The following is a 25,594-nucleotide window of genomic DNA, read 5'->3' as shown; positions in this document are numbered from 1 at the left end:
GTTTCCTCAGTGTGTATGCCCAGCAGTGGGATTGCTAATTCTTGAATGGACATGACACTTCACAAATAATATATAAATGGCCAATTAGTCCATGAAAAAGGTTTCATCACTATTATCAGAGAAATGAAAACTAACCTCTGCACACCCACTGGAAGGGTTAAAAGGAATGTCTGAAATTCCAAATCACGGGGAGGACGTGGATCACCAGACACATATTCATTGTTCTTGGGAGTGTAAACATGGTGCATCCTCTCTCGAAAGTTGTTGGACCTTATTTTATTTATTAATACCTGCCCCATGACCCAGCAATTCCATGTCTAGGTGTTTATCCATGAGAAATGAATGAATTGAGCAAGAGTTCTCTATTAGCAGCCAAGAGCGGGAGCAACCCAGATGCCGGTCAGCAGGTGATCGATAAGCACCGCTATAACGGAGCACTGCTCAACAACTGATACCTGCCAGACCAGGATTAATGTAAAAAAAAATATATATATATGTATATGTATGTATGTATATGATTAGTAAGAGAAACCGGATACAAAAGCACACATACTTCTGCAACAGGCAGAACTAGTCCACAGGGACAAAAACGAGACTGTTCTCCTCAGGGGAGGGAGGTAGCAGAAACTTCCTGGGGTGATGGAGGTGCCCCACCTCTTGATAGGACTGGGGGTGACCTGGGTACATGTTTGTCATAACCACCTGACTTGTATGTATACCTAAGCTCCTTGCTCTTATTCTATGTGGATCTCATTAAACATTACCAAACTGTCTGGCAGGTATACCTCAGGGAAGTAACCACGTTCCCACCATCCACAAAACGGAGTTGGAAACGCTGGGTGAATAAAATGCAAAGACAGTTTTTCTGGACACAAGTCTTCTGCAGAGCTGAGAAGTGCTTGGACACCTTAGATGCTCTGCAGGGCTAAGAAATGCCTGGGCCTCTTGGATCTCTTCCACTGTCTCCTGAAGGTTCACGTGCGTGTGTCCTCGTACTAGCTGCTGTGAAGCAGGTGATGTGGAGGCGGGTCTGTGGCGACCCTGGTGGTGGCCCGCCGCGCCTCTCCATGGTGTGCCCGTGTACCTGGGGGCAGCTGTCCGGCCAGATGGCTCGTGCCACACACACCCTCCTCCTGTTCTCATGCGATAAGTCTTTTATGCCAGGACTCTTCTCTTTTCGCAGCGTGAGGCTTTGCCACCCACAGTGTAAAAGAGGTGATCTCATGTTAGTTTCTGTGTCGGATTAAAGTCTTTGAGCAGCAAAACCTCACAGAGCAGCGAGCGCTAATTACACCTTCAGGCTTGTCAATAATTGAACTCCTTCAAAGTCTTTCCCCAAAAGCCCTATGAGAGGCTCCCTGAATCTTGTCCTTTACATTTTAAATTGAGAATGATCAACATTTATATCACTTAACAGTTTCACTATGAAATACTTCCAACAGCCAGAGGCATGGAGGAATTGTCTTTAAGATGAAGTCACCCATTTCCCCAAATCTCCTGCATCTCCCAGGTTCCATTTCCTGGTGTCCCAAGCGGGAAGTTTATTTTCCACAGGACCCATTTCTTTATACTTTGACCACGTGTGATGTCCTCTAAACAGTATACTTTCCCTCTTTAAAAAAAGTGATGTTGGTGGCACATTCTGCCTCATTGTTTCTGAAAGTGGCAGGTGCTGGACACCAGGGTGGCCAGGTCTCCCTTGGGCTCCTGTGCCTGGTATCCCCCACATTTCCTGAGCACGTGGACATGAGCTGGGCACGTCTGAGGGCCCATGTGGAGCAAGGAACGTGACCTTGTCTTCCAGGCTCCTGGGTTCAGCCACTCAGCCAACAGCTGGAGCGCTGCCGCTCCCCCAGCCTCAACCTGGGCCCCAGACCAGGGGCACTTGTGGGGCGGGCTCTGGGTCAGGGAGGAAGGCCTGGGGTATCACAGGCCTGCCCTCCTGGCTCACACCCCTCACCCACCCCTCACCCCGCAGGACCACCATCTGGGCCCACCGTGTCCGCTTCCTGGAAGAGCAGGCCCTGCCCCACTGGGCAACCTTCACCATCTGGAACGCGGGCCGACAGGGCCGCCGGCTCTACCGCAGCCTGACGGCAGGCTCACAGCGCAAGGTGGGGGCCTGCCCCTGCACCACCCCCCGCCCCAGCCCCATCCCTGCCTGTCAGGCAGCACTGCCCCCGCTGCCCCTGAGGCTGTGTGCTGTGTCCTTCCCAGGTGGCTGCCTTCTGCGACGTGGACGAGAACAAGATCAGAAAGGGTTTCTACTGCTACGAGGGCTCTCAGGTGCAGGCCCCCCTACACCCCCGCCCGGGAGTCACTCACACCACACCTGGCCCACTGCTGGGTGCCATCCCAGGACTTTTGAGTAGACACTACCCAGAACCTTCCTCCTGGGGAAAGGCCATCTGAGCCCAGATAGCTGCCAGGCTTGGCAGAGGCAGCCCCCAGGCTCCCGGGGTCTCTAGGACCCCAGAGGGCCCCTGTGCCTGCCCCCCGCTGCCCCCAGCCCCACTGAAGATGCTATTCACAGGCTTGGGTCTCCGCTGCCTGCCTCGGGAGTCCTGGGGCAGCTGTCGATGGCTGGGCCAGGGTGTTGGGGAGCAGATCCAGTCCTGGGTCCGGCTGTGGCCCTGGTGCCCATCTGAGGGTGTCAAACTGTGAACAGGGCAGCTGTGGGGGAGCAGGGAGCAACACGGGGCAGCCCATGACCCTCCTCTCCTCTCAGGAAAGGCCCAAGCCCCGGATCCCAGTCCTGCACTTCCGAGCTGCACGGCCACCCTTTGTCATCTGCGTGAAGCTGGTGAGTATCAGCTCTCCTCCCACGTGTGGCTAGGACAGCCCCAGGGTCAGGTAGTATGGCGTATCCACCAGGAGGGCGTGGGCTAGGATGGCAGGAGGCAACCGCTGCTCTGGGCGTGGGGGCAGGAGGGTGGTCTGCATGGGGGCGGGGACGGGAACAACAGGGCCACCTCCAGCCAGGCCCGGGGTGTCGGGGAGGCGGCAGTGCCCCGTAAGCAGGCTGCATTTCCCACGAGGCTGCCCAGCTGCACCCGTGTGGCCCTGCACGCGCACACCCACTGGGTGACCAGCGTCCTGGCGGTTTTCTCCATCACACTCTCGCCTTTCCTATTTGCGGCTGCACGGGACAGGTGCTTGTTTCTCAGCTCCAGACTGGACACTGGGTTCCTGCATGGAGGGTACGAGCTGGGTCCTTGAACTACCCTCTCCTCGTGGGGGTCTCATTCCTGGTATGCGAGTTTCCATCATGAAGCCCACTGGTGGGCTCTGGTGATGGCAACCTTCTCTTGGCTTTGGAGCCCTCAGCCAGCTGGCCTGCCCGTCTCTTCTCCTTGGTTTCTGGGAGCCTGGCATCGAGGGTGCTGGCCCTTGGTTGACTGGTGTTCAGCACATTTTCTCTGAACAACAAGTTGTGACTTGTCTTTTCACAGGTTATTCCCAGAAAAACTTACTTTTAACACAGTACATTTATCAGCTTTTCTCATGATGAACACTTCTAGTGTCCCCCCATTTTGGAACTTCCTCCTTGTGGTCAGAAAGATAGTCACAGATGAAGGTGTAAAGTGTCCTTAACCCACCTGGACTGTGGGGCCAGTCCTCTGGGCTCGTGTAGGATGGGGCTGCCCAAAAGTGTCCCCGGGGGCCGGGGGGCAGTGGTGGGTGAGTGAGCAGGGCCCTGTGCTGTGCCCTGGGGACGTGCCACGGTGCACAGATGTGCACACAGGCGGCTGCTTCCAGCCTCTGAGGTTGGAACTTCAATAACCAGGGTGGCAGGCCAGAGGCCTTCCTGGAGGCAGCGGCTTTTGCAGAAGGGAGGCAGTGTTCATTCAACAGTTAGGCAACAGCAGCAGGGAAGCGGGCAGGACCCGCCTCTCACCCTCACCTCAAGTGCAGACGCTCGCTGAGTCTTGGACTTGGGGAGCCCATGGGTCCCACACACACTTTCACAGCAAAGGTGGCCTGCTCTGCAGTGGACAAGCCCGTGGAGGGCACCGGAGAAAGGAGAGCCCTTTGCTGGTGACTGGTTTTAAGATCCCAGGCCTCCTCCTGTGCCTCCTTCTGCACTGCAGCGCTACTCACAGCTTCTAAGTGCGGTGTACTCTGTGGTCCAGGGGTCCCCCAGACCGGCCAGGGCAGCCCACGCTGATGGGGGATGTTGCTTCCCTGAGGCTGTGCTCCCACGGGGCTCGAGCTGACATGGGGGGTGTTGAAGCGTGTTGGTCAGACGGGGGGTCCCGTGCGGGGCTGGAGCACAGGCTGGGCATCCCTATTCTTCTCATCACTCAAAGCACCGCTGTGGTGAAGTCACCCAACTGTTGGGAGAGTGGGTGGGAGGACAGGCTGAGCCCAGGAGCCTGGTGCAGGGAGTGGCCTCAGAGCACCAGCTGGTCCCGCGTGGCTGGGCTCCAGCCCCACAGAAGCTGCGAGGCCGTAGAGGTGAGGTTCCCACTGCTGTTGGTGACTTTGCACCACGGGTGAGCTGAACACGCAGACCAGGACACAGCTTCAGGGGCACAACAGGCTCTGTCAGTCTGAACACGGCCACGTGAACTCAGTTCAGGTCCGATTTCCGTGGGGCGTGTTCTCAGTTCTCTCAGACACAGACCTGCGGTGGAATCGCTGGTCTTGGGGCAACTTACGCTCCACCCGTCGCCCAGAGGTCCCAGTTTCCCACATCCTCACCCACCTCGTGACGTGTGTGTTCATCACAGTTGTCCTGGTGGGTGACATGGCTGTCATGGTGGTTTTGATTTGTGTCTGACAACTGAGGACTCAGAGCATCTTTTCATGGGCTTGTTAGACATTTTTCTGTCTCCTCTGGGGAACTGTCTGTTCAAGTCCTTGGCCCATTTTCTGATCAAGTTGTCTTTTGATCGAGTCCTGAGAGTTCTCTATAGTTCCAGGTTCAAGTCCCCGATTAGATGCTTCAGCAAAAGTTTTTTCCTACCCCGTGAGCTGTCTTTTCACTCTCTTAATGGTGTCCTTTGGTGCACAGAAGTGCTTAACTTTGACAAAGTCCATTTTATCAAATTTTAAAGAATGCTGTTTATTTTTGGCTGGGTTTGGTCTTGCTTGTAGCCTGTGGGATCTCTCGTGGTGGTACCTGGGCTCGACAGTTACAGCAGGCAGACTTAGTCGCCCCACGACCTTAGTTCCCCAACTAGGAACTGAATGCAGATCCCCTGCTTTGGAAGGCAATTTCTCAACCACTAGACCACCAGGGATGTCCCCATTTTATCTATTTTAAATCTGATTGCTCCTGTTTGGTGTCACAGCTAAGAAAACAGCACCCAATCCGGGGTCATGAAGATTTACCCCTGTGCTTCCTTCTAAGAGTTTTATGGTTTCTGCTCCTTCATTTAGGTCTTGGACCCATTTTGAGTTGATGTTTGTGTGTGGGGTCAGCAGGGGCCAGTTTCATACTTTTGCTGGTGGCCGTGTAGTGACGGTCCCGGGGCCAGGTGGCCAGATGGCTCCAGTCCCAACCTGTCACCCTGAGGTTTTCTTCAGACTGTTTGCCAGGTTGAACCTGTTATTAAACTAACACTATATAGCAAGCTACAAACTTAGCCTTAAACAACACATGTTTATTATTACCTCACGTTTCTGTGGGTCAGAGGTCCAGGCACCACAGGTGGGTTTCAGCTTCAGGTGAGAGCGGTGGAGCCTGCCGGGGACACGCTCTCATTGGGAGGCTCATGTGCGGCAGGTTGGCTTCCAGACTCTCGTGGTCACTGGCAGCAGTCAGAGCTCAAGGATGTTGGCCAAGGGCCTCAGTGCTTTGCTGGCTGTTTGCCACCCGCCCCCACTCCCCCCCATGACTGCAGCTTATTCTGTGAAAGCCAACAAGGGGCTAGGTCTGTAGCAAGACGCCCGTCACAGTAACGCATGACGTAATCATGGAGTGTCTACTAGAAGCAGGGGCTCCACGGGGTGCCGGCACTGGGTCAGGGGCATGGCTTTCTGGGGCCTGGCACAGGGACGGACTCGCTGCTCCTGTGGCCCTCACCCACCTGGTCTTGGGTTTCCTGGTTTGAAAGCAGTTTCCTGAGAGACCAAGATAAGCGATGTACCAAGTTACCAGGGACACTGGATGAATGATGATGGGGCTGAAAAGAGCAGTTGTAACGTGAAAACTTAAAACTATACACAGACAATACCTAACTTTTCAAAGAAGATGGGTTCTCTTAAGGGTCTACTTCTCAGGGACCCACAATAGCCAGGAAGCAGACACCCCACCCATGCAAACCTTCCCTGGGGAGCAGACATTGGGTGGGGAGGGAGCACTGTTCCCGTCCCGCCACCTGCTCTGTGCCTTTGGAGGGTCCAGAGGCAGAAACGCAAACACAGACGTGTAAGTGATTTTTATTTTTGGAGACAGCACACCACACGGCGTGAAGGCTCTTCCTCAACCAGGGGTCAAACCCTTGCCCCCGTGAGAGAGAGAGAGAGAGAGAGAGAGAGAGTGTGTGTGTGTGTGTGTGTGTGTAACCAGCATCAGCATGTTGTACATACTTATTCTGTATTTTGCTTTTTCACCTAATGGTATATCTTGGAGTTAATTCCACATAAAGCCCCTGGCGCCGCCTAACCCTGTTGTGCTTGCCTTCACCATGAAGGGAGCTTTCTTTCCAGCACATGCAGCCAAAGCATTGAGCCCCAACTGCTGTCCTGAGCCCCAACTCCCCCAACCTGCGATCAAGGCAGATTCTAGCCTTGTTTCTTCATTGTTTCCTAAAAAAATTAAAAGCTTAAAAAAAAAACAAAAAACTACCCAAACAACACTATCTCACCCCAAATTTCCAGATATCCCATCAGTGTTGAAATCTGCCCTGTAGGTGTGTTTTATCTTTTCATGCTTGTGTGCTGGAATGCAGACCCGTGGTAACCTCCGTCTCCCTCGCTTTCTTGCGACTTCTTTGTTGCCAAAACTGGCTTGTGGGGTAACGTGTTTCTAGGGGCTCAGGTCCAGGGTTCCTTGTGCCGGCAGGAACGCCTCCTTCACTGCTGGCTAGAGGAGCTTCTGGGGGAATCATGTCCCTCGTCCTAAAAATATCTGCATCCCACTCAATTATACAGATGTTTCATACATTTATTACCCAGATATTATGTTATTATATTACAGAAAATGTACAGAATGTTATCACCCTGCAGACCTTTTTGGCCAACCCAATACTTACTGATGTAGCTTTAGGCCATTTTTACTCTTTGCTGTTAGAAATAACGCTACATATCTTTATATACGCATAATTTTGCTCAAGTGGCTACACACTTAGGAGAAATGTTTGAAAGGTGCTGGTCAACGAGCATGCCCGCCATCAGCCATGAGACCAGCCATTCCGTCCCTGGAGGCTGAGCCAGTTTACACCCCCACCAGTGACCCTTCTCCAGTGGGACCCGACGTCCCGTCTTTGCAAGCTGCTGGTGAGAAACAGTAAGTTTATGGTTCCAACCAGCAATGTCATGTTGTGGGTAAGGAGGGCGTCTCTTCACACATTCGTAATCATCTTTATTTCCCCTTGGTACATTATCCTTTGCATTGGCCTGTTTCTCTGATGGTCTCAGTATTTTTCTTTATATAGCAACAAAAACCAACCACTGTCTGCGAAGAGCTGCAGATTCTTCTGTGCCATTTGACTGAATTTGTATCTTTGGCCACTTGGAAATTTTTTATTCCGGTATAGTCAAAATAATTTTTCCTTTTAAGACTTTTAGATGTCTTATTCATTCTAAGACAATCATTCCTCATTATGAAACTTTATAAAAACATTATCTAAGTCTGGTCCTCAGACTCCGGTATTTTCCTTATATCTTCGATACAACTGGAATTTATTTTGCTATAAAGACTTTCTCTTTCCATGAGGATCCTCAGTTGTCCCCACATCGTTTGGTGAGACGCCCATGTCTTTGCCTGTTGGGAAGTGCCATCTTTGTGTGTGAGGTATGAATGTGTATGTGGAGCTACTTCTGGAGTCCTGGCCTTTTTCTACTGATCTGTCTGCTTTGCATCATTACTGACTGTAGCTTTATAATGTTCACCACCGAGTGCAGCTAGTCTTCCTTCATTATTCTTTTAGAACTTTTCTCGCATTTCTTCTGTTTACTCTTCAAGGCTGTGCCAGGTCTTAGCTGCGGCATGTGGGATCTAGTTCCCTGACCAAGGATCGAACCCAGGACACCTACATTGGGAGTGTGCAGTCTTAGCCACCGAACCATCAGGGAAGTCCCTCTCACATTTTTCTTTGATAAACTTTATTGTGAACTTTTCACACCTTTAGGAAATGGCCAAAGTGTGGCCTATCAGCTGCATCTGTAGTTTTACCAGAACAGAGGCGTAAATACGAACCACCTGCCCTTGAAGAAAACTGAGGCATTTGTTCCAGAACCTGCCGCACAGTTTAATAGATGATGAGCCATCCCCCAGCACTGCCTGGTTCTGTGGTTCATACTTTCTCAGCTAGTCCTTCCAGGCGGAGTGCGTGGTCCTGGCTTGTGTGATGGAGTCGGCTGTGTCCTCTGGGGTCCGGCCTCCTCCACATCAAGCTAGCGGCCAGCTCTTCTCTTCTTGGTGTTGTGGGATCCAGCCATGGGCGTCACACCAGAGCTTCGTGTGGAGGGTCCTGACTGCTGTCCTCGGCTTGTGGGATGGCCATGTCTTCTGTTTTGCTAGACAAGGCCTAGGGAGTGGCCAGGCCAGGGGACACGCCTGGAGGCAGGAGGGTTCCGAGGCCCCACAGCTAGACGGTGGGGTTCGTTTCTGTCTGATCATTGGCAAGGCTGAGACCTTTCCCCCATCAGGTGTGTGGATTTCCTCCCCTGACATTTCTGATCAGCTCGTCTATGGGATTGTGTGTTTCATGACCTGTAGAAGTCCCCTGTACCCTCTGGGTTCTCGTCCTTGTTGGTTTTGTCTGACCTTTCTGTTGTCTTAAGGAGGTCTGTCCACTCATGGAAGCATCTAACTTGAACAGTTTTGTGAAGTCAGTCCCCTCCCCAGGTCAGGGACGGGCCTGCCTGCCCGGTGGCCCCTCTATCAACCCAGGTCTGTGACCGGGCTGGCCCTGAACCCACATGTGTTTCCTTTGAAAACTGGAGATAACGGGAGGAGAAAAGGGGGGCTGAGACCAGGCAGCAAGTAGAGAACAGAATGTGGAAATTCCAGTTGTTTTCCAGGTAGAATGGTTTCCATTCAAATGCTTCTAGCAAAACTTAGGTAATAGCAGTAGCTGCAGAAACGGCCAAGGACAAGGGGGCGCCTCCATGTGGGGTCCCAGGAGAGGTGACACCCAATGGGAGGGACGTGGTTGTCAGGTCACCCCTCCCCCGTCCTGCTAGAGACGCCTGCCCTGCTGGTTATGGAGGCAGGAGGGAACCCGGCAGGTGGTGCTGGGACGAAGGACAGGTGCCTGCAAGCATGTCCCCAAACCTGCTGTGGCCCACACAGGAGGGCTGGGGATCCATGGGGTGGCCACCAGGCAGGCTTGGCCGAAGGGTTTCGGACCACCGAGTCCCGTGCCAGACAGGTCCCAGGGCGCCAGCAAGGTCCCAGGGCAGGCGTGGGCGGAGCCTGCCTCCTGCAGGGCCACGGCTTGTCACAGCCATGGGGACAGGCCTGGGGTGGGGGGTAGGAAGGGTTCTGCCTGCAGCTGGTTGTAGAGTCACAGGCTCTGTTCCCGGGCCGCCTCCCACCTGTGGCCCGAGGAAGGCATGGGGCAGGGGGACATCACAGAGACCCTGGGATCAAGTCAGGAGCGGGGAAGCTGGGTCTGCCCTGGACCCAGGCATGAGTGAAAGGGACTGCCCATGTGAACCTCACCTGAGTCCCCGGGGTGGGTCAGCCACCACCTGCAGCGGGGGGCCAAAGGCAGGGTGGGTGGAGGCCCCTCAGAGGACCCCCTGCCCCCCATCTCCCTGGTGACCAGTGAGACACAGTGCCCAGGGGATTCCCTTCAGGCCCCTCTGTCCTCTCAGCCGTGGAACAGGAGTTCATAGGGAGCACCTTGGGGTCCCCGGCGCAGGCTGGACAGAGCTGACCTGTCGCTCTTCCCACAGGACCTCACAGGGGGCGCGTTTGAGGACAACCTGAGGTCGCTGAACCTGCAGGAGGGCCGGGACTTCCTTCACTTCAGCTGACAGACCCGTGGCAGCTGCTCCCAGGTATGTACGAGGCCCCCAGCAGCTGCAGCCCAGGGCTGAGGGCCAGCAGGGAAGGAGGGCCCCACATGCATGTGGCGGGTGGTGCCCAGATGCCCCACAAACCCCACTCACCAAGAGGGTGCTCAGTGTTCTACGTGTGGTCTGCGCCCCGCCGTGTATTTCTGACGTGTCCACACATGTACACACACAGACTAAGACCCGGAACAGCTCCTCTGCTGGGGGCAGGGGCTTGGCTGCCCACCACGCCCTCCGCAGCATCCTTCACGTCAGTGGCACCAGCAGCTTGTACTGGTCACTCCCAGCTCCCCATGGCCACGAACCCCAACGCCCACTTTGTTCCCAGCTTTGCCCTCTGTGCGGTCTGGGTGGATGCGTGGCTCTGTGGGGGTCAGCCTACGTTAGAGACGTGGGTCTGGATGAGGCCCCCCAGGGGACAGAGGCTGTGCGCTGATGCTTGTCCGGTGGGGAGTCAGCCCCTCTCTGAGTGAGGCAGATACCTGGGCAGGGGAGGGAGAGGCCCGTGGTGCCTGGCAGGGGCCGCGGGTGTGAGTGGGCAGGGGAGCGCCTCTTTCTCTGGTTGGTCCTACGCTGGAGGTGTGACCAGAACTGGGGAAGGTGGCAGTTCTGACCACGTCCTGGCCGCTGGGGGCCCCCAGCTACAGCAGTCCTGAGTTGAGAAATGGCCGGGCACTGCCCATTTCTCCACTTGGTCTCTCGGTCTCAGGAGCCCAGTGGCTCTCCCCTAAAGGTGATGCTGGTGCCACTGGGCTTGTCTCCTTGATCCAAGAAGAAATCATCGACGTGTTGAATCGTTAGTGTCATCGATGCCAGAGTGATGACTCAGGGATGGAGGCCCTGCCCTAACAGTTCACATGAACGAGGCAATAACTCCTGGCTCTGAGGAGGGTCAAAGGGGCTTGAATAATCAGGAGTGGCCGCGTTGTGAAGCCACGTCTGGTCGGAATTCCCAGCCTTGGTGATTAAAGCACTGCGGTCCCTGTGTGCAGAGGGTCTCGGAAGACCCTTCACAGAATACAAAGGTGGCAGGCAGAGGCAGGAGAACTGGTGTTCTGGCCACAGGGCTCTAAACCTAAAATTGCGTGTATTCACACTGCTGCTGCTGTTAAAATCCTACGTGCTTTTGAAAAATCCACACAGTAGCTGTTATTCTTGTCACGTGGTCACTGTTTGCAGGAATCTGCCTGAAGGTGTTTTTGTCATCACAACTGGGAGGAGCTCCCGCCGGCATCTAGGTTGTGGCTAAATATTCTGCGACGCACAGAACAGTCCCCACAGCAGCTACTCGCCCTCAGTGGCAGCAGTGAAGACTGGAGACCAGCTGTGCACCAAGGGCAGCTGTGCCCCCAGGGTCCTGTTTGTTCCTGCCGCGCAGGCTGAGTCCACACGGCCCCACGCGTCCCGCGAGAGGCAGTCTGTCCTGTGGCCCGGGAGCAGCGGCGCCGTCCTGGCCCGACGGCTGTGCCTCACACATCCTCACCTGTCCGTCCACATCTCTGCTGCATCCAGACCTCAGCCCCGGAGGCAGCAAGGGAGGCGCCGAACCCCCGGCCACGCAAGTGCCCAGGCGGGGAACCTTTACGCACGCTGGCCTCTGGACAGGCCTGCGTGGAGGGAAGAAGCCTGTCTGCTTCACAAACCCCAAGTGTGCACCCACTCTGGACAGATGGGAAAAAGGTACAGACCGTGCGGTTCTTCCACTTCCTGGAGGCCACACGTGGCACAGCTGTGAAGCTGCCGGCCACACCATTCCAGTCCGGGGTCTGAGCTACCACCACAATTCCCCTGTGTAGATGAAACTGGTCCCCGTAGCATTCAAAACAGTGTCAGCTCCGACTGAACAAAGCCACAGGAAGGCAGGTGACTAGCGATGGCCGCGTGCACGGGATGCCAGAACAGGGTAAGGGAGACACTGTCACACCACCCCTCACAGGCCCTGCAAAAGGGCCTGGAGCAGGCACCCTCTCCCACCCCGGGCCGTGGCGCCTTCTCTGCCCTGTGATCTGACGTTAAGTGTGAGTCTTCTAGAGCCTGTCAGTGAGTAAGACCAAGCCCAGCAAGGCACGGCGGCCGTGGTGACGGGACAGCTGGGGGGCTGCAGCCGGTCTCCCCAGGCCTGTGCTCCCAGGCACCCCTCCCTGTGGGTCTCAGCAGGGGGGTGGGTGGGGAGGGACCTTACACGCCTCTCTGGTTCCAGCTCCCTGACCAGACATCCCTGCTGGCACCAATGGCAGACACAGGCGGGGAGCTTCTCAGCAGGGAATTTTATTAAACGGGGGTTGGGGATGAGGACAGAAGCACCGACAGGCCAGGGCGCTCGGGCGCAGGACGCACGTGAGGAGATGCCACCTCTAGGTAACAGACACCGGGTCCCTCGCACACACCAGCCAGGCTGCCATCCGTCTGCATCTTATCTGTCAACCGTGCCCAGGCTCCTCCTCCCGGCCAGGCAGGCACGAGTTCGCTTCCGGGCCCGGCCTCAGCGGACAGCAGGCTGTGGGGGACACGGGACAGGGCCAGCCGGTCAGTGCTGTCTTCCCAGCCGCCCCTGCGCCCCATTTCTTGCAGAAACTGCATCTGTGCTACTTCCCTGAACGTGCCGGGAGCCCTCTGACCGACACCACCTCTGCACAGTGAGCGGGTGTGGAGGGTGACTGTCCTGTCCCCACCGCTTCACCCATCTTTACAACATTTTCCTAATAATGTTGAAAGCGCGTTTCCTTAGGAAGCCGGTGGTGTGCTTGGCCATCACATGAGGAGACAGAATCAACACTCATCTGGCCACCCTGTCACCAGCAGCATCACCTGGGACCGACTGGGCTGCCCCTGCCCCACACCCGAGGGGGCCTGCAGGCCCCAGAGAAGGCAAGGGCCGTACACTTGTATGGAAGGTGGGGGTGGGGGAGACTTCACCTCAGGAATAACTGCCACAGAGAGGAGAAACGGAGAGTTAAGAGCACAGTGAACCGAAGGGCAATGAAGGGAGAGGTGGCCAAATGGAAGGCACGCCACGGCCACCTGGGCCCTGGGCAGCGAGGGCAGCACAGCTGAGCCCCCCGCGCGGTGCCGCGTTCTGAGTGCAGTACATCAGGAAGGAACGCCGCCGCCGAGCAGCCCCTAACAGAACAGCAGGAAAACTGCAGGAAGTTAACAGAAGGGGAAGCGAGATGGTAAAAACGTCATTAACCACTGCCAACGATGACAAGGAAGGAAAGAAACGACTGAAAAGAAATCGGCAAACCAACCCAATAAAGCCAAAATCACACATTAAACGCAAGTGGAGAAAACACTCAAGCTACCAACAATGGTTGAACTGGATTAAAAGGAGGTAAGACCTATCTACTGTTTATAAGAAACTCAAATATAAGAACATACAGAAATTGGAAGTGAAATAACGAAGAGAGATATACTACATAAACACTAAGCAAAAACTCCGCTGTGGCGCTCGACATCACACCAAGGAGACTTAAGGCACGAGGCATCATCACAGATAAACGAGAATGTTCCCACCGGTGTCAATCCGCCAGGAAGACGCCACAGACTTTAAAACCTACAGGCACCTGTAGTGAGTGAAAGCGGCTCAGGCGTGTCTGACTCTTTGCCAACCCTGTTGACTGTGTAGCCCGCCAGGCTTCTCTGTCCACGGGATTCTCCAGGCACGAATACTGGCGTTACGGGTAGACCATCCCTTCTCCAGGGGATCTTAACAACCCAGCAGTCAATCCAGAGTCTCCTGCATTGCACGTGGATTTTTTACCAGCTGAGCTACAGGGAACACAGCTTCAAATGCATCACAGAAGTTGAGAAAACTGAAAAGACAAGCTGAGATTTTTCTCAATGATCAACAAAATGGCAACAAAGTACAGTCATACACAGACTGAAAACCAGTCACCTTTCTCAGCCCCCAGCCCAAAGCTGGGAAACAGAAAAGATCTAGAAGACAAACTTAAATGGTGACTGACGAACAGCTGGTGGCTGAGCGTGGCCGGGCCCAAGGATGAGAAGCCCTGGCGGCCTCTCCAAGGAGCTCACACTCCCGCGTGGTTCCCAAGGACCAGGACCAGGAGCAGCTCGGCTTCGGACCTGCTGCTGCAGCAGACTCCTCACACTCCGGTCACCGCACGCCTGTTCCCCTAAGAGGCTGCAGCAGATCCCTCACATTCTGGTCACCGCATGCCTGTTCCCCTGAAAGGCTGGCCTTCAACAAAAACACTGGAGAAGGCAATGGCACCCCACTCCAGTACTCTTGCCTGGAAAATCCCATGGGTGGAGGAGCCTGGTAGGCTGCAGTCCATGGGGTCGCTAAGAGTCAGACACGACTGAGTGACTTCACTTTGACTTTTCACTTTCATGCATTGGAGAAGGAAATGGCAACCCACTCCAGCGTTCTTGCCTGGAGAATCCCAGGGACGGGGGAGCCTGGTGGGCTGCCGTCTATGGGGTCGCACAGAGTCGGACATGACTGAAGCAACTTAGCAGCAGCAGCAACAAAAACATACCAAATACAAAAAGGCAAGAGAAAGCAGTCTGAAGAGACAGTGCAGATGTGAGAAGCAGACTCAGAAACGGCAGAGATACTGCAACTATCAGAGATACTGCAACTATCAGACCAGGAGCCTGACACAACTGGGATCAGTACACCAGGGGCTCTGGTGGGCACCACGGAGGCCACGCAGGGACGGACGTCACCAAGCAGTGACAGAGGGGCCACCAGCACTACGGGTGAAACGGGTGCCTCCAGTGGGTGCCTCCTAAGGCCAGGTGGGGCCAAGGACACAATCAGTGAGCTTGCAGACAGGTCAACAGAAGCTTCCTAAACTGAAAGGCAAAGAGAAACAAAAAGGGGGGGGGGGGGGTGGAAAATCCAAGAACTGTGGGGCAATTACAAAAGACATGAACATCTCTGCTCCAAAAACCATGAAACACTGAGGGGTCCACGGATGGACACACCGTGTTCTCGGTCGAGAGACTCGGAGCAGAGATGCCACTTCTCACCTAATGGACCTTCAGGCTGCAGGCAACCTCGGCCCAACTCCCAACAAGCCTATCCTACAGGTGTGGTGCGAACCCAAGGGCTGGGAAGAGAAGACGACCACGAAGCAAAAAGAACCGTGAGGCTGAGATAACTGGGCACCAGGACCCACTGTGAGACTGCAGAGCCTTCCCTGCATCTTGAGGCCTGCATCCGGCGCTGTAGGCTGGCTGGCTCATGGAGGGACGACGATCCGAGAACGGAGCCACGCATGTGGCCTGATGCCACCACGCAGCCAGGAGGAGCTGATCAGGCAGATCGTAGTCCAAACGTAGAAAGTAATACAGTAAAGCTCTTAGGAAAAAGACTGTCAACCCTACAGGAGGTCGAAATACCCAAACAGGACCATGTTAAGTCTAAGGACGAGAAGGTCATCCCTGGAAGAGGAGACATTTGCAGGACACACGTCCAGAAAAAGGACCCTGAAGACAAAAGTATAGAAAGACGGACAACCTGGAGAGAACACAAAAGGTCTGACACGCAAGGAACGACAATGTCCCAACACCTCAGATCTCAGAAAAAGTGGTCACGTTCCCATCACCAGGGAAACCAGGGAGCGCCCATCACAGACGCCACACAGCCTTGAGCGCGAGCAGGGAGCACCGTCGCGCTGGAGTCTGCTTCAGCACTGCCCGCCCGAGTCCTCGGCCCGGCGAGTCCACCGGAAACGGGCACTGGGCACTGGTGCTCCGGCAGCCTGAGGCGCACGCCTGGGGTGGCCAGGGCAAACACTGGGGTGCCCGGAGACCTAGAGCTTCGACACCACGCTCTCCTGCACACATGTCCTTCCTCAACAGCCTCTCCAGAGCAGGGTTCGTGCCCAAGGTCAGAGGGACACAGCTGGTGGGGACAGGAGGAGGGCACGGCCCTCCCCAGGACCCCAGCCCAAGCTGCTGCGACCCACCTCCGCTCCTGCAGGACCCACAGACTGAAAAGAAAGAGAGCCCTGATCCCCTCCAGGAGCACACACAACAGTCTCAAGTCTCCCAATGACACAGAAGCTGCAAGAGCAGCCTGGAGCCCTCAGTGTCAGAAAACCGCAGCAACGAGGCACACGCGCCACGGAGGACGGCGGCCTCGGCGGGCGGACGGCAGCCGGCCCTGGGGGGACAAAGGCCCGGGGGGCAGTGGAAACAGCGGAAGGCTGCTGTGCTGCTCCGAGGGCGGGAGACGGGTGCTCAGCGGGCCAGGCCTGGGTGCTGCTGCTCCACAGGACACATGTGAGACATGCCTGGCGGAAGAGTGTGGGGCGGGGGGAGCAGCAGCAGGAACACCGCCATCGCTCAGGACGGCTCCAGGGCTCAGGGTGGGCCCATCTGGTGGGACGGGGGGGAGGTGGGAGAGGAGAGTGTGGGCCTCGGCTCTGCCCCCATCCCACAGTCCTGCTCTGCTGCCTCCTGGGATCCTGAAAGGGATTGACATGGAACGTGCGGCAGGCAGCTCATCCTGGAATGTTCTAGACCCTGGGACTCAGAACAGGAGCTCATGGAGCTGTGTTTGGAGGTCTCACAAGGAAGGGACCCCAGGTCCCCCAGGTGGCCTGAGGGGCAGGTGATACCTTGGGAACCAGCTGCGGTCTAGGCACGCCCAGGAGGTCACACAGGCGGTTCCGCTGGGCTCTCACGACCGGGAGCTCGGCGTCCCTGGGGAGGAGAAGGCAGGGAGCACCGTCAGCCGTGGGGACAGTCCACGCAGGTAAATCTGCCAAGATCTTGTCGGGTGTGCAGAAACCCCAACGCCCGAGATGAGGTAGAAATCAGGGAAAAGGATGCCTCACCCGCACTCACACAAGGCCTTGCTCCTGAATGCTTTCTCAGGGAGCCCCGCGAGGGGCCCTTGGCCCCCAAAGAGCCCCACCCAGGGGCCAGAGGCAGGAAACACCAAGACAGCAGGGAGATGGGGGCTAGGGCACAGATGGGTTTTGACTTTGAAAGCTGTTACAACTTTCATTAAAAATAAAAATTATATTTAGCAACACCATAAAGAAAACTGGGCATGTTTTTCTTTTGTTATAAGAAAAAAAAGTTATCCATAAATCCTCTGGAATTTTTTAGCAAAGGAATTGGGAACGCGCCCCCTCTGCCCTGAACTGTGAGAAGAGGAAGGCAGGTGTGGGAGCTCAAGGGGACCCCGGGGCCCACCGGGCGCTGGTGGCTTCACGTCACCCTCCCTTCACAGTCCTTCTCAAGCATGGAGGACACGCCTCTGTGCTGTTATCACTGACATCGCAGACAAGCGTGCCCTGTCCAGCGGCTCACAGAGCAGAGGCGTCCCGTCTCCTGGGGCCATGCTTTCTGCTCTGGAATTCTTGTCGCGGGGGCTGCAGCATGTTTACCAGAACGCCCTCCTCCTGGAGGCAGGGGTCTCCCAAGGAAACCTCGACGAGGCCCTAAAACCCGAGGCCCTGCCCTGTCCTTCGGGGCAGCTGGGCCGCCAGGTGGGGGCGGGAGCTGCATCAATGCTCAGTCTCCATGCGCAGGGCTTGGCCCTGCAGGAACGTCACTGTTTTGAGGGAGGGCCACGTGAGGACATGATGCATGTCCCTCCCTCGTAAGCAGGGTGACCTGACCTGGACGGAACCCAGTCCTGGGGGCCTCACTGCTGCTGCCTGAGCAACCTCTGAACTTTGGTTCTGTGCCCAAAATGGGGACGAGGAACGTGGTCACCTTGAAGAAGCACGTGCAAATGCCCAAGGGTGCGCATACATGTGAGCGGTGCCTGGAGCGGGACAAGCATCACCCCCCGTCATCCTGCACTGCTGCCCGCTGGACTCTGCTCATGGGCCACCCCTTCCCTGCTTCTCCATCAGCACCTCCTTGCCCCACTCAACACCCCTTTCAAACCTATCATCCAAACCCATCAAGAGTCAAGGAGCCAACAAAAATGGCAGGAACTGTGCTTAAAACAACCCTGGAGCCCTGACCTGGAACGAGGGGTGGCCCTGAGCGCCAGGAGGGAAGTGAGTGTCTGGGGTGGGAGGGAGACATTCCCCACGGAGGGAGACACTGCCCGCCACGCCACGCCACGCCTCCCTGCACTTCTGACACCATAGTTCAGGGGGCGGGAGCTGCCATTCTCAAGTGATTTCAACCCCAATAAACTGCAGAAAGGGCGCCCAGAGCCATGACACGATCAATGGAAAAGTGGCCACAAAAAAATAAGTTAGGCTCTAACCAATCAGTGCTCGGAACAACCCAACTTTTCACTTTAAAAAAATGGTATTTGGTAAAAAATAATTTCACTTCGAGGATCTTCCAACCCAAACACCCCAGGAGCAGGAGGCACCCTCTCCTTCCTCATCCTCTTGGGTGGGAGGAAGTGAGCCTGCGCAACAGAAACGCAGATACGTGGGTGAGGAGGGGTCGGCCAGACGCCACTGCCGCCTCGTAACCCAGAGCTGAGCCGAGGGCTGGAGCCCCTCTTTCCTCTAACCTCTGGAGGGTTTTGGGAGAGACCACGACACGCTCCGGGGTCCCACTCGCTGAGGTGCCGCACCCGCCGCGCTCCCGGGAGAAGGCTGGGCCACACTCACCAGGCCGTGCTGCTGAGCACAGCCATGACCTCGTCTAGGACTGCGGTGGGCACCACGTCATAGGTCAGCACCATCTCATACACCTGGCTGGCCGTGTTCTTCCGGATCTGGTGGGACGGAGAGCAGAGCTGACGGGACCCTGGCTGGGAGCAGGGATGGGGGCCAGGCAGCTCCTGAGGGCCCAGAGTCCCGGGAAACCAGGAAAGGCTGGCTGGGCAGACAGCTAAGAGGAGCTGACCTCTCCCCACTCACGATCCATGGCCACAACCGCCATGGCCGCCCCGCGCCCCCCAGCGGCCCTTATCAGGAGGAGGCCGCACAGCTTCCAACATGCCCTCGCTGAAACGCTGCGCTAAACCCTGCCCCTGATCAGAGCAGTCCTCTCACCTGTTTTCTCGTCTAGCTGTGCCTGGTGGGGACTTACTTCATGGAACAGGTGCCCTCAGAACCCCCAGGCCCACCCCCGAGGTCCTGGCCAGCAGCTCAGGGCCTGGAACCTGCATTTCTGATCACGGGGAAAGGGGCATCCAGTGGCCCCACTAGGAAGATGTCACACTGGGGTATCTCTTCTGCCTAAGGAAGAGAAGACTGCCTAGGAACCTGACTCTGGGGTGGGGGCTGTGGGGCAGGTGCTGCCCCAGGTGGGGGTAAAGCCACTCAGCTTGGGCCTTCCAGAAGCCTCAGAACCAGAGCCTGCAGGACACTGGTAGGCTGAACGCCTATTCTCAGTGGGGCACCCAGGTGCACCTGCGGCCAGGATTCCAGGAGGCAGGGGTCCCCCTGAGTGTGGGCGTTTCCCTGCACCCGGGCCCATTGCCTGGGGCCCCAGGGGAACATCAGGACCTGCCCCCAGAGGCAGGGGCCAAGCTCAGCCATCACACGGCAGCTGCTGCAGCCACCAGGCACAGGACGCCCCGCCCACCGTGACGAGGCCCCGCCCACCGTGACGAGGCCCGCCCTCCACTGAGGGCCGCCCACACCAACACCAGGAAGCATCAGCGCCCCCCAGCACTGATGTGGGGGCCGGGACACTCACCACGGGGAAGGGGTGGCAGAGCAGGAGGAAGAGCTGCAGGAGGACCTTCCTCCTCACGTCTCCGGGGAACTGCACCAGCCCACAGAACCTGCGGGGACCCCACACTCCAGTGAGTGACCCACGACGCCCCACACCTTCGCTTCCCGGCGGGGCAGGGGACCCAGGTGCTGTCTGTGAGGACCCCCAGGCCTCAGGGCCATCTCCCTGCAGGGAGGCAGCCCAGATTCAACATCCACTTTCTCTCTGTCGGTGGGGGCATCCATACGTCCACGGTCGGGATCAAGTCTTGTTCTATGACAAGGCTCCCTGACCCAGTGCCCACTGACCTGCCTAGGAGGCTGGCCCAAGGGTGGGCAGGTGTGGCAGAGCCCCCCAGCTCCGCCAGGAACACGGAAGCATCAGAACGAACATCCCCAAGCCTGTGCTCAGCTGCTGGGCCGGCCTCTCCCCTTCCCGCCTGAATAAGCTCCTTGGAACTCACACCGCGATGCTGGACCGCAGTTTCTGGACGTCTTTGGATTTCTTGATCTCTTCCTTACAAAGCGCGAGCAGCTTCACACAGAAGGGGTGACTGAAAGGAAAGGACAAGACCTGGAGGTGGGCTTCTGGGGAGCATCTGCCGATGGCACCCCCAAAGACAACTCACCCCTGGGGATGCACGCCAGGGCACCCAGCTGGCCCCTTTGCAAGTGCAGCAGGGGACAGAGCCCCACTGTCCTGTCCTCGACAAGCCACCTTCCCCACACACTTCCCTGTCCCACGGCCCCGCAACAGGAGGGCAGGCCACGCCCTGGTGGGGCCTCGAAGTAACAGGAACACCCAGAACCCCCACCCCACTGCACACCTAGCCGACGTGTGCCATGGCAGCACCAGGCTCAACGCAGGATCAAGGAAAACGACCGCACCGTGACTGGGTCCCAGGACTCCTGCGTCCAGGTTCTTGGAGGGTCAAGGAGGGACCAGGGGCGCCCCCCACCCAGTTCTGCTTGACCGAGGAGAACGTGAGGCCATGGCGACCACGACCAGCGTGGGTCCCCACGAGAGGAACATGCTCCTCTCCGGCAGAGCCGCGACCCCAGGCCGGTTCTGGACGCTGAGGTCCCTTCTGTTCTCAGCCTATGTGGCTGCTCCCCAACTCTCCTTCTTCCTCGTGTGCCTGCCCCAGCCACTTGTCTACTCCTGCCCTCCCGTGACCTCATGAGATCACACACCACCTGTTTACTGAGGACTTTCTACTGAGTTCCAGCCTTGATGATCCATCTCCTCTGGACGAGATCTATAAGCACCTTAAACCAAACCTTTCTGCTATGAACCGAATGGTCACGTCTACTACGTTGAAGTTCTAACTTGGAACGTGAGGGCATTAGGAGGTGGGGCCTTGGGAGGCTGACGAGGAGCCCATAGGGGATCAGTGGGCTAAGAGAAGACGTGGTCTCTAGGTGGTCTCTCTGCCACCTGAAGACACGGGAAGACCACGTCCCTCTGCTGAACTTGGACATCCAACCTTCAGCACTGGGAGGAATGAGTTTCTGGTGTTCAACCACCCGGGCCGTGGTATTTGTTACAGCATCCTGATCTGCTTGGAGAGCCTTCCAACTCGACCCCCAGGCCTCTCTGGTCCACGCCTGCTCCATCCAGCCTTCCTGTCTGAGAACCACTGTGCCCTCCCAGGGGCCTGCCCAGGAGCCCACAGTCCTTGGCTGCCTCGTGCCCGCACACCCACAGAGATCTGCTGGCAAGCTGCTCCTCTCCAGCACCAGCGGCCACAAACCCCCAGCTGGAGATGAGCCTGACAACCTGGAGTGCTGCTTTCTCCTACCATTTCAGTCTGAAAATTTTCAAAGCAGGAAAATAGGTTAAGATCTGAAACAGAACGCTTGGCAAGTCCAGCTGTGCGATATACACAGGATCACATGGCACAGCCCGTGCACGCACAGGCCACTGCTCCAACAGCAGGCGTAACAGACACGCTGGGCTGCACCACCAGCGAATTAAAGGAGAAACCCTTCGATGTTAAAAGAGCACTTGAGAGTCTCAGCAAAGGCAGAGCAACAGGGACCAACCAGATCCACTCCCGCCTGGAGGAAGTGACAGTGAACAAGACTCAAGACGGCAGAGTGCAAAGGACGGGACCACCGAGGCCTGAGTGGCAAAGGGGGCGAGCCTGCAGCTGCCTAGCTTCCTGCCTGTGGAGGGGGTGTGGCGGGCACACAGAGGGGACTGGCGCAGAACCCGGTGCCACTCTTTTTCAAATTGCAGGCCAGAGGCCTTGAGAGATTCGCCCGAACCCTGCTCAGCACAAGGATGCTGCCCTCGCTGTGGAAGAACCCCCAGAAATATGACCCTCAACGACTGTCACCATCAGCCTAGGGGGGGCTCTGAGATCAAGTGACCGAGAGCAGAGACCTCAGAAGTGGGAGAAAATGAACCCCAGATGCCAGAGCTGCAGATGGGGAGGCTGGCGCAGCGGCTGCAATGCTCCGTGCTCAGCAGCTGAGCAGCCTGAACCCAGCGGAGAGGGAAGTGGCCTCGTGTCCACTCCCTGTGCCCACCCTGCCGGCCTCCCAGTGGCCCCGCTGTGTCTGAGATGGGCTCTTCACCTGGCCCAGGTCTCAGCACCGTGACCATCACAGGCCCTCTGTGATCCCGTTCACCATCCAATCCACCGTCCACAGTGGTGCTGACTGCAGGCCCCCGTCAGGGGCAACGCCCCACCTGCTCCGTGTCCCAAACAGACAGCAGGAGCCCCCAACCCCCACGGGAGCAGCCAATGTTCTTGGTGGCTCTTAGAGTGTGTATAAAAGCTGACCCTGAACATACCAGGAAACTATCTCCCAGAAGCCTGATCTCTGGATCTGATCAACGGTTCTCTGAAAGGTGAGCCCGAGGCTGAACCACTGAGGCAGCACTGAACACAGAGCACAGGGAGCACTCACTTCTCCTGGGCGGTGAAGATGTCGAAGCACCCGTTGGCCAGCATCTGGTCCAGCGTCTTGAGCAGCGGCACGGACACCCTGGGGGGAAGGCAAGTGTGAGATGCCAGGTGTCAGAACAGCGGAAGGGCAGACCGGCGCACGCGGGAAACTCAGTGCCACTGCCCCGCGGGCCTCCCTGGACGGCCAACAGCTCAGCCCCAACCAAACTCCTGGCAGGACGTGCAGGAAACGACAAGCCAGTCCTGAGGCTCATGTGCAGACACCAAGGATGAAGGCGAGCCCACGCAGCGACGGGAAGAAAGCGCGGGCCTGGAGAGCTAGCACCGCAGAGCCCAAGTATCAAAACCGTGGGATCCTGGTGTGAAGACAAGCAAATACATCCAGGAACAGAAGAGCCCCAGGCTGGACCACACACCCACCATTTCTGAGAATGACCCAAAAGCAACGCAGTGGGAAGTCCAGTCTTTTGCACACGTGGAGCACCGGGGCGTCAACAGGCAAAACCGGGACACAGGCCTGGACTTGTAGTCGCATCACACAGAAACCAACCCCACTCAGACCTGAGGTCTGAGCGGAACACTCAAACTACGAAACTTCTAGGAGAAAACGTTAAGAGACAGTCGTGGAGCCTTCAGTCAGGCAGAAATTTCTTAGATAATGACACAAAAAACACAATTCATAAAAGAACAAGGATACAAACAAGTTTATCAAAGTACAAAATGTTTCTCCTTAACAGAGAGACTGTTAGGAGTGTGGAAGACAAGCTAGAGACTGGGAGGAAACGTGCAAATCACATCTCACAGAGGACTCGTCCAACATTGTAAGGAAACCTCAAACTCCAGCAGCATGTTAAAAATAAGCACCCAGTTAAAAAAAAAGTCAGAAGATCCGAGAGACACCTGACCAAAGAGGCTCTGCAGACAGCCCACGAGTGCCCAAGAAGAGGCCCGGCACCCTCAATCAGCAGGGGAGGCAAATCACAGCCACGACGAGACACCGCACCCCGTCAGATCAGCTGAAGTGAAAGGGCCGACCAGGCCAGCTGTGGTGAGGCTGGGGGCACCCAGATTTCTCAGTGACAGAAAGCAGATCAGTGGTTGCCTTGGGGCTGGGGGGCCACAGGGGGTGGGGGCGGGGGTCAGGAGGCAAACTGGGGGTGACAGGTGTGCCTGACCGCTTCATGGTTGTCGGCACGAGTCAGAACTTCTCAGACTGCACTCTTTACGTGCCTCTCGTTAGGTCATGGTTGTCGGCATGAGCCAGAACTTCTCAGACTGCACTCTTTACGTGCCTCTCGTTAGGTGTCACCCATGCCTCGGAGCAGAGCGCTCTGGGTCGAGTTCCTGTTCATTCAGACTGTCTGGCTCCCAGGACTAGGGCCTGTGTGAGGGGCATGCAGTCCAGCCAGAGTGACTGGTACCCGGCTGCCCTGGGCCAGCCGAGCACCGAGTCCAGGAACAGCCCTTTGAGAAGGTGCACGAAACATCCCCAAGTCTGCAAGTCAGGGCTTTGGGGTCTACACTCCATCTTCTTAGAAAAGCAGTTAACAAAATGCTACAGCAGAAACGATGAGAAGACCGGTTGCTTTCCAATCCTGGTGGTCACGGTTGTGCGTGAGCCACGTGTTGGAACAGCGGCCATGACGTGCAGGCAGGCACGACCGGGAAGCACCCATGCCAGAGCCGGACAAGCTCTCCTGGGATCACAGCCTCTGGCACTTTACTTCCAACATACACAGCCGCCTCAGAGTGCAGGCTCTGAGGGGCCTGGGAGGTGACGGCCAGACCCGGGGACGCGTGCTTGGGTCACGCTCTTGCCTGGCTGTGCCTACCTTACCTCCCCACAAAATCCTGCTGGGCAGTGAGACCCTGGGGGTCTGAGAAATCACTGTGATGATACCAGCGCTCACCTGTCGTTCAGAAGGTTATCCTCAAAGACCTGCAGCAGGGTCCCGCCGAAGTCCTCCAGGGCCGCCGGGTCGTTCTGAATCTCCTTCATGTACTCAAAGAGGCCCTGTGTTGAGTACCTGACCTGCCACACAGAGAAGCGTTCTCGTAAGAGGGACAAGACCACCCTGCTCCCAGCTCTCCCTCCCCGGGCTGCCTGTGTGACAGACTTTCGTCTGCTGCACAGCATGGGGATCCGGCAGAGGCTGTCCAGGCCAGGCGTGAGGAGCCCATCATGGGCGTGTAGACACCCATATCACGGAGATAGTTCTGGAGGCAACCCAAGCCCTCACACACTGTCACCAAATTTGTAAGAAGCACCACTTAGATGCCTGGCATCTGGGCAACCACTGCTGCTGGGGAGCAAAAGCAAAGGCACCTCCCCTCAGGATAACAGCAAACTCCATCACACAACCAACACCCAACAGGTGAGTCCTCAGGGAGGAGTCAGCAGAGCAGGAGAGCAGATGCAGGCCTCCCTCCGACAGCAGACACCAGCTCGTGAAACAGAGTGCGGGACAGTGGGCGATGATTATTAAAGAAAATGCAATCATGAGATGAATGTGCAAGGAAAAAGCACAAGAACGCTTCAGATCAAACCGAATGTTTGGTAATGAAATATACAATTTCTGAAACACCAAACATTCATGAGTTTGAGCAAGCTCCAGCAGACAGTGAAGGACAGGGGAGCCTGGCGTGCTGCAGTCTGTGGGGGTCACAAAGAGTCAGACACAAGTGAGGACTGAACAGCAATGACAAAATATTCAACTGTGGGAGGGAACAGGCAGGCTACACAAAACTGCAGACACTGGAGTAACTTAACAGGAGCATGAAGGCGGAGAGGACGGACAGTAGGCAGGAATTAGGGGGCAGACACCTTTCCAGAAGTGATGAAACCCACAAACCCACTGAATC

General features: G+C 56.6%; 2 protein-coding genes across 24 annotated transcripts in view; one reads left to right on the top strand and one right to left on the bottom strand.

The window, feature by feature from the left end:
• QTGAL (queuosine-tRNA galactosyltransferase) overlaps nucleotides 1-25,594 on the top strand; it is a 128,011-nt gene that overhangs the window by 96,110 nt on the left and 6,307 nt on the right. For 4 of the 18 annotated variants that reach the window (XR_015147399.1, XR_015147398.1, XR_015147396.1 and 1 more), the window contains 4 exons: nucleotides 1,979-2,114; nucleotides 2,218-2,286; nucleotides 2,729-2,803; nucleotides 10,075-10,179. Coding sequence is in view for 13 of the 18 variants with exons in the window: in XM_086356821.1 (XP_086212947.1) it covers nucleotides 1,979-2,114; nucleotides 2,218-2,286; nucleotides 2,729-2,803; nucleotides 10,075-10,155 (361 nt within the window). In the remaining 5 variants the exon portion in view is untranslated. Of the gene's footprint in view, nucleotides 1-779; nucleotides 1,014-1,978; nucleotides 2,115-2,217; nucleotides 2,287-2,728; nucleotides 2,804-7,314; nucleotides 7,457-7,604; nucleotides 7,701-10,074; nucleotides 10,180-10,903; nucleotides 11,333-11,373; nucleotides 17,219-25,594 lie in introns of those variants that run through there. The other 14 variants (XM_086356817.1, XM_086356815.1, XM_086356832.1 and 11 more) reach the window with 9 other exon arrangements.
• The window catches only part of TBCD (tubulin folding cofactor D), a 148,834-nt gene continuing 135,686 nt past the window's right edge, over nucleotides 12,447-25,594 (bottom strand). For 4 of the 6 annotated variants that reach the window (XM_086356807.1, XM_086356809.1, XM_086356810.1 and 1 more), the window contains 6 exons: nucleotides 24,643-24,764; nucleotides 22,734-22,811; nucleotides 20,279-20,368; nucleotides 19,798-19,885; nucleotides 18,762-18,868; nucleotides 16,641-16,872 (listed from right to left, as the gene is read on the bottom strand). In XM_086356807.1, the coding sequence (XP_086212933.1) occupies nucleotides 16,713-16,872; nucleotides 18,762-18,868; nucleotides 19,798-19,885; nucleotides 20,279-20,368; nucleotides 22,734-22,811; nucleotides 24,643-24,764 (645 nt within the window). In that variant the 3' untranslated portion in view covers nucleotides 16,641-16,712. Of the gene's footprint in view, nucleotides 12,692-16,640; nucleotides 16,873-18,761; nucleotides 18,869-19,797; nucleotides 19,886-20,278; nucleotides 20,369-22,733; nucleotides 22,812-24,642; nucleotides 24,765-25,594 lie in introns of those variants that run through there. The other 2 variants (XM_086356808.1, XM_086356813.1) reach the window with 1 other exon arrangement.

This window comes from Bos grunniens, chromosome 19 (assembly GCF_055505025.1).
Source record: "Bos grunniens cultivar Pamir isolate PY7600 chromosome 19, Bosgru_T2T1.0, whole genome shotgun sequence".
NCBI lineage: Eukaryota > Metazoa > Chordata > Mammalia > Artiodactyla > Bovidae > Bos > Bos grunniens.
The sequence above is the reverse complement of the archived record's forward strand: the minus strand, read 5'-3'. Positions and strand labels throughout refer to the sequence as shown.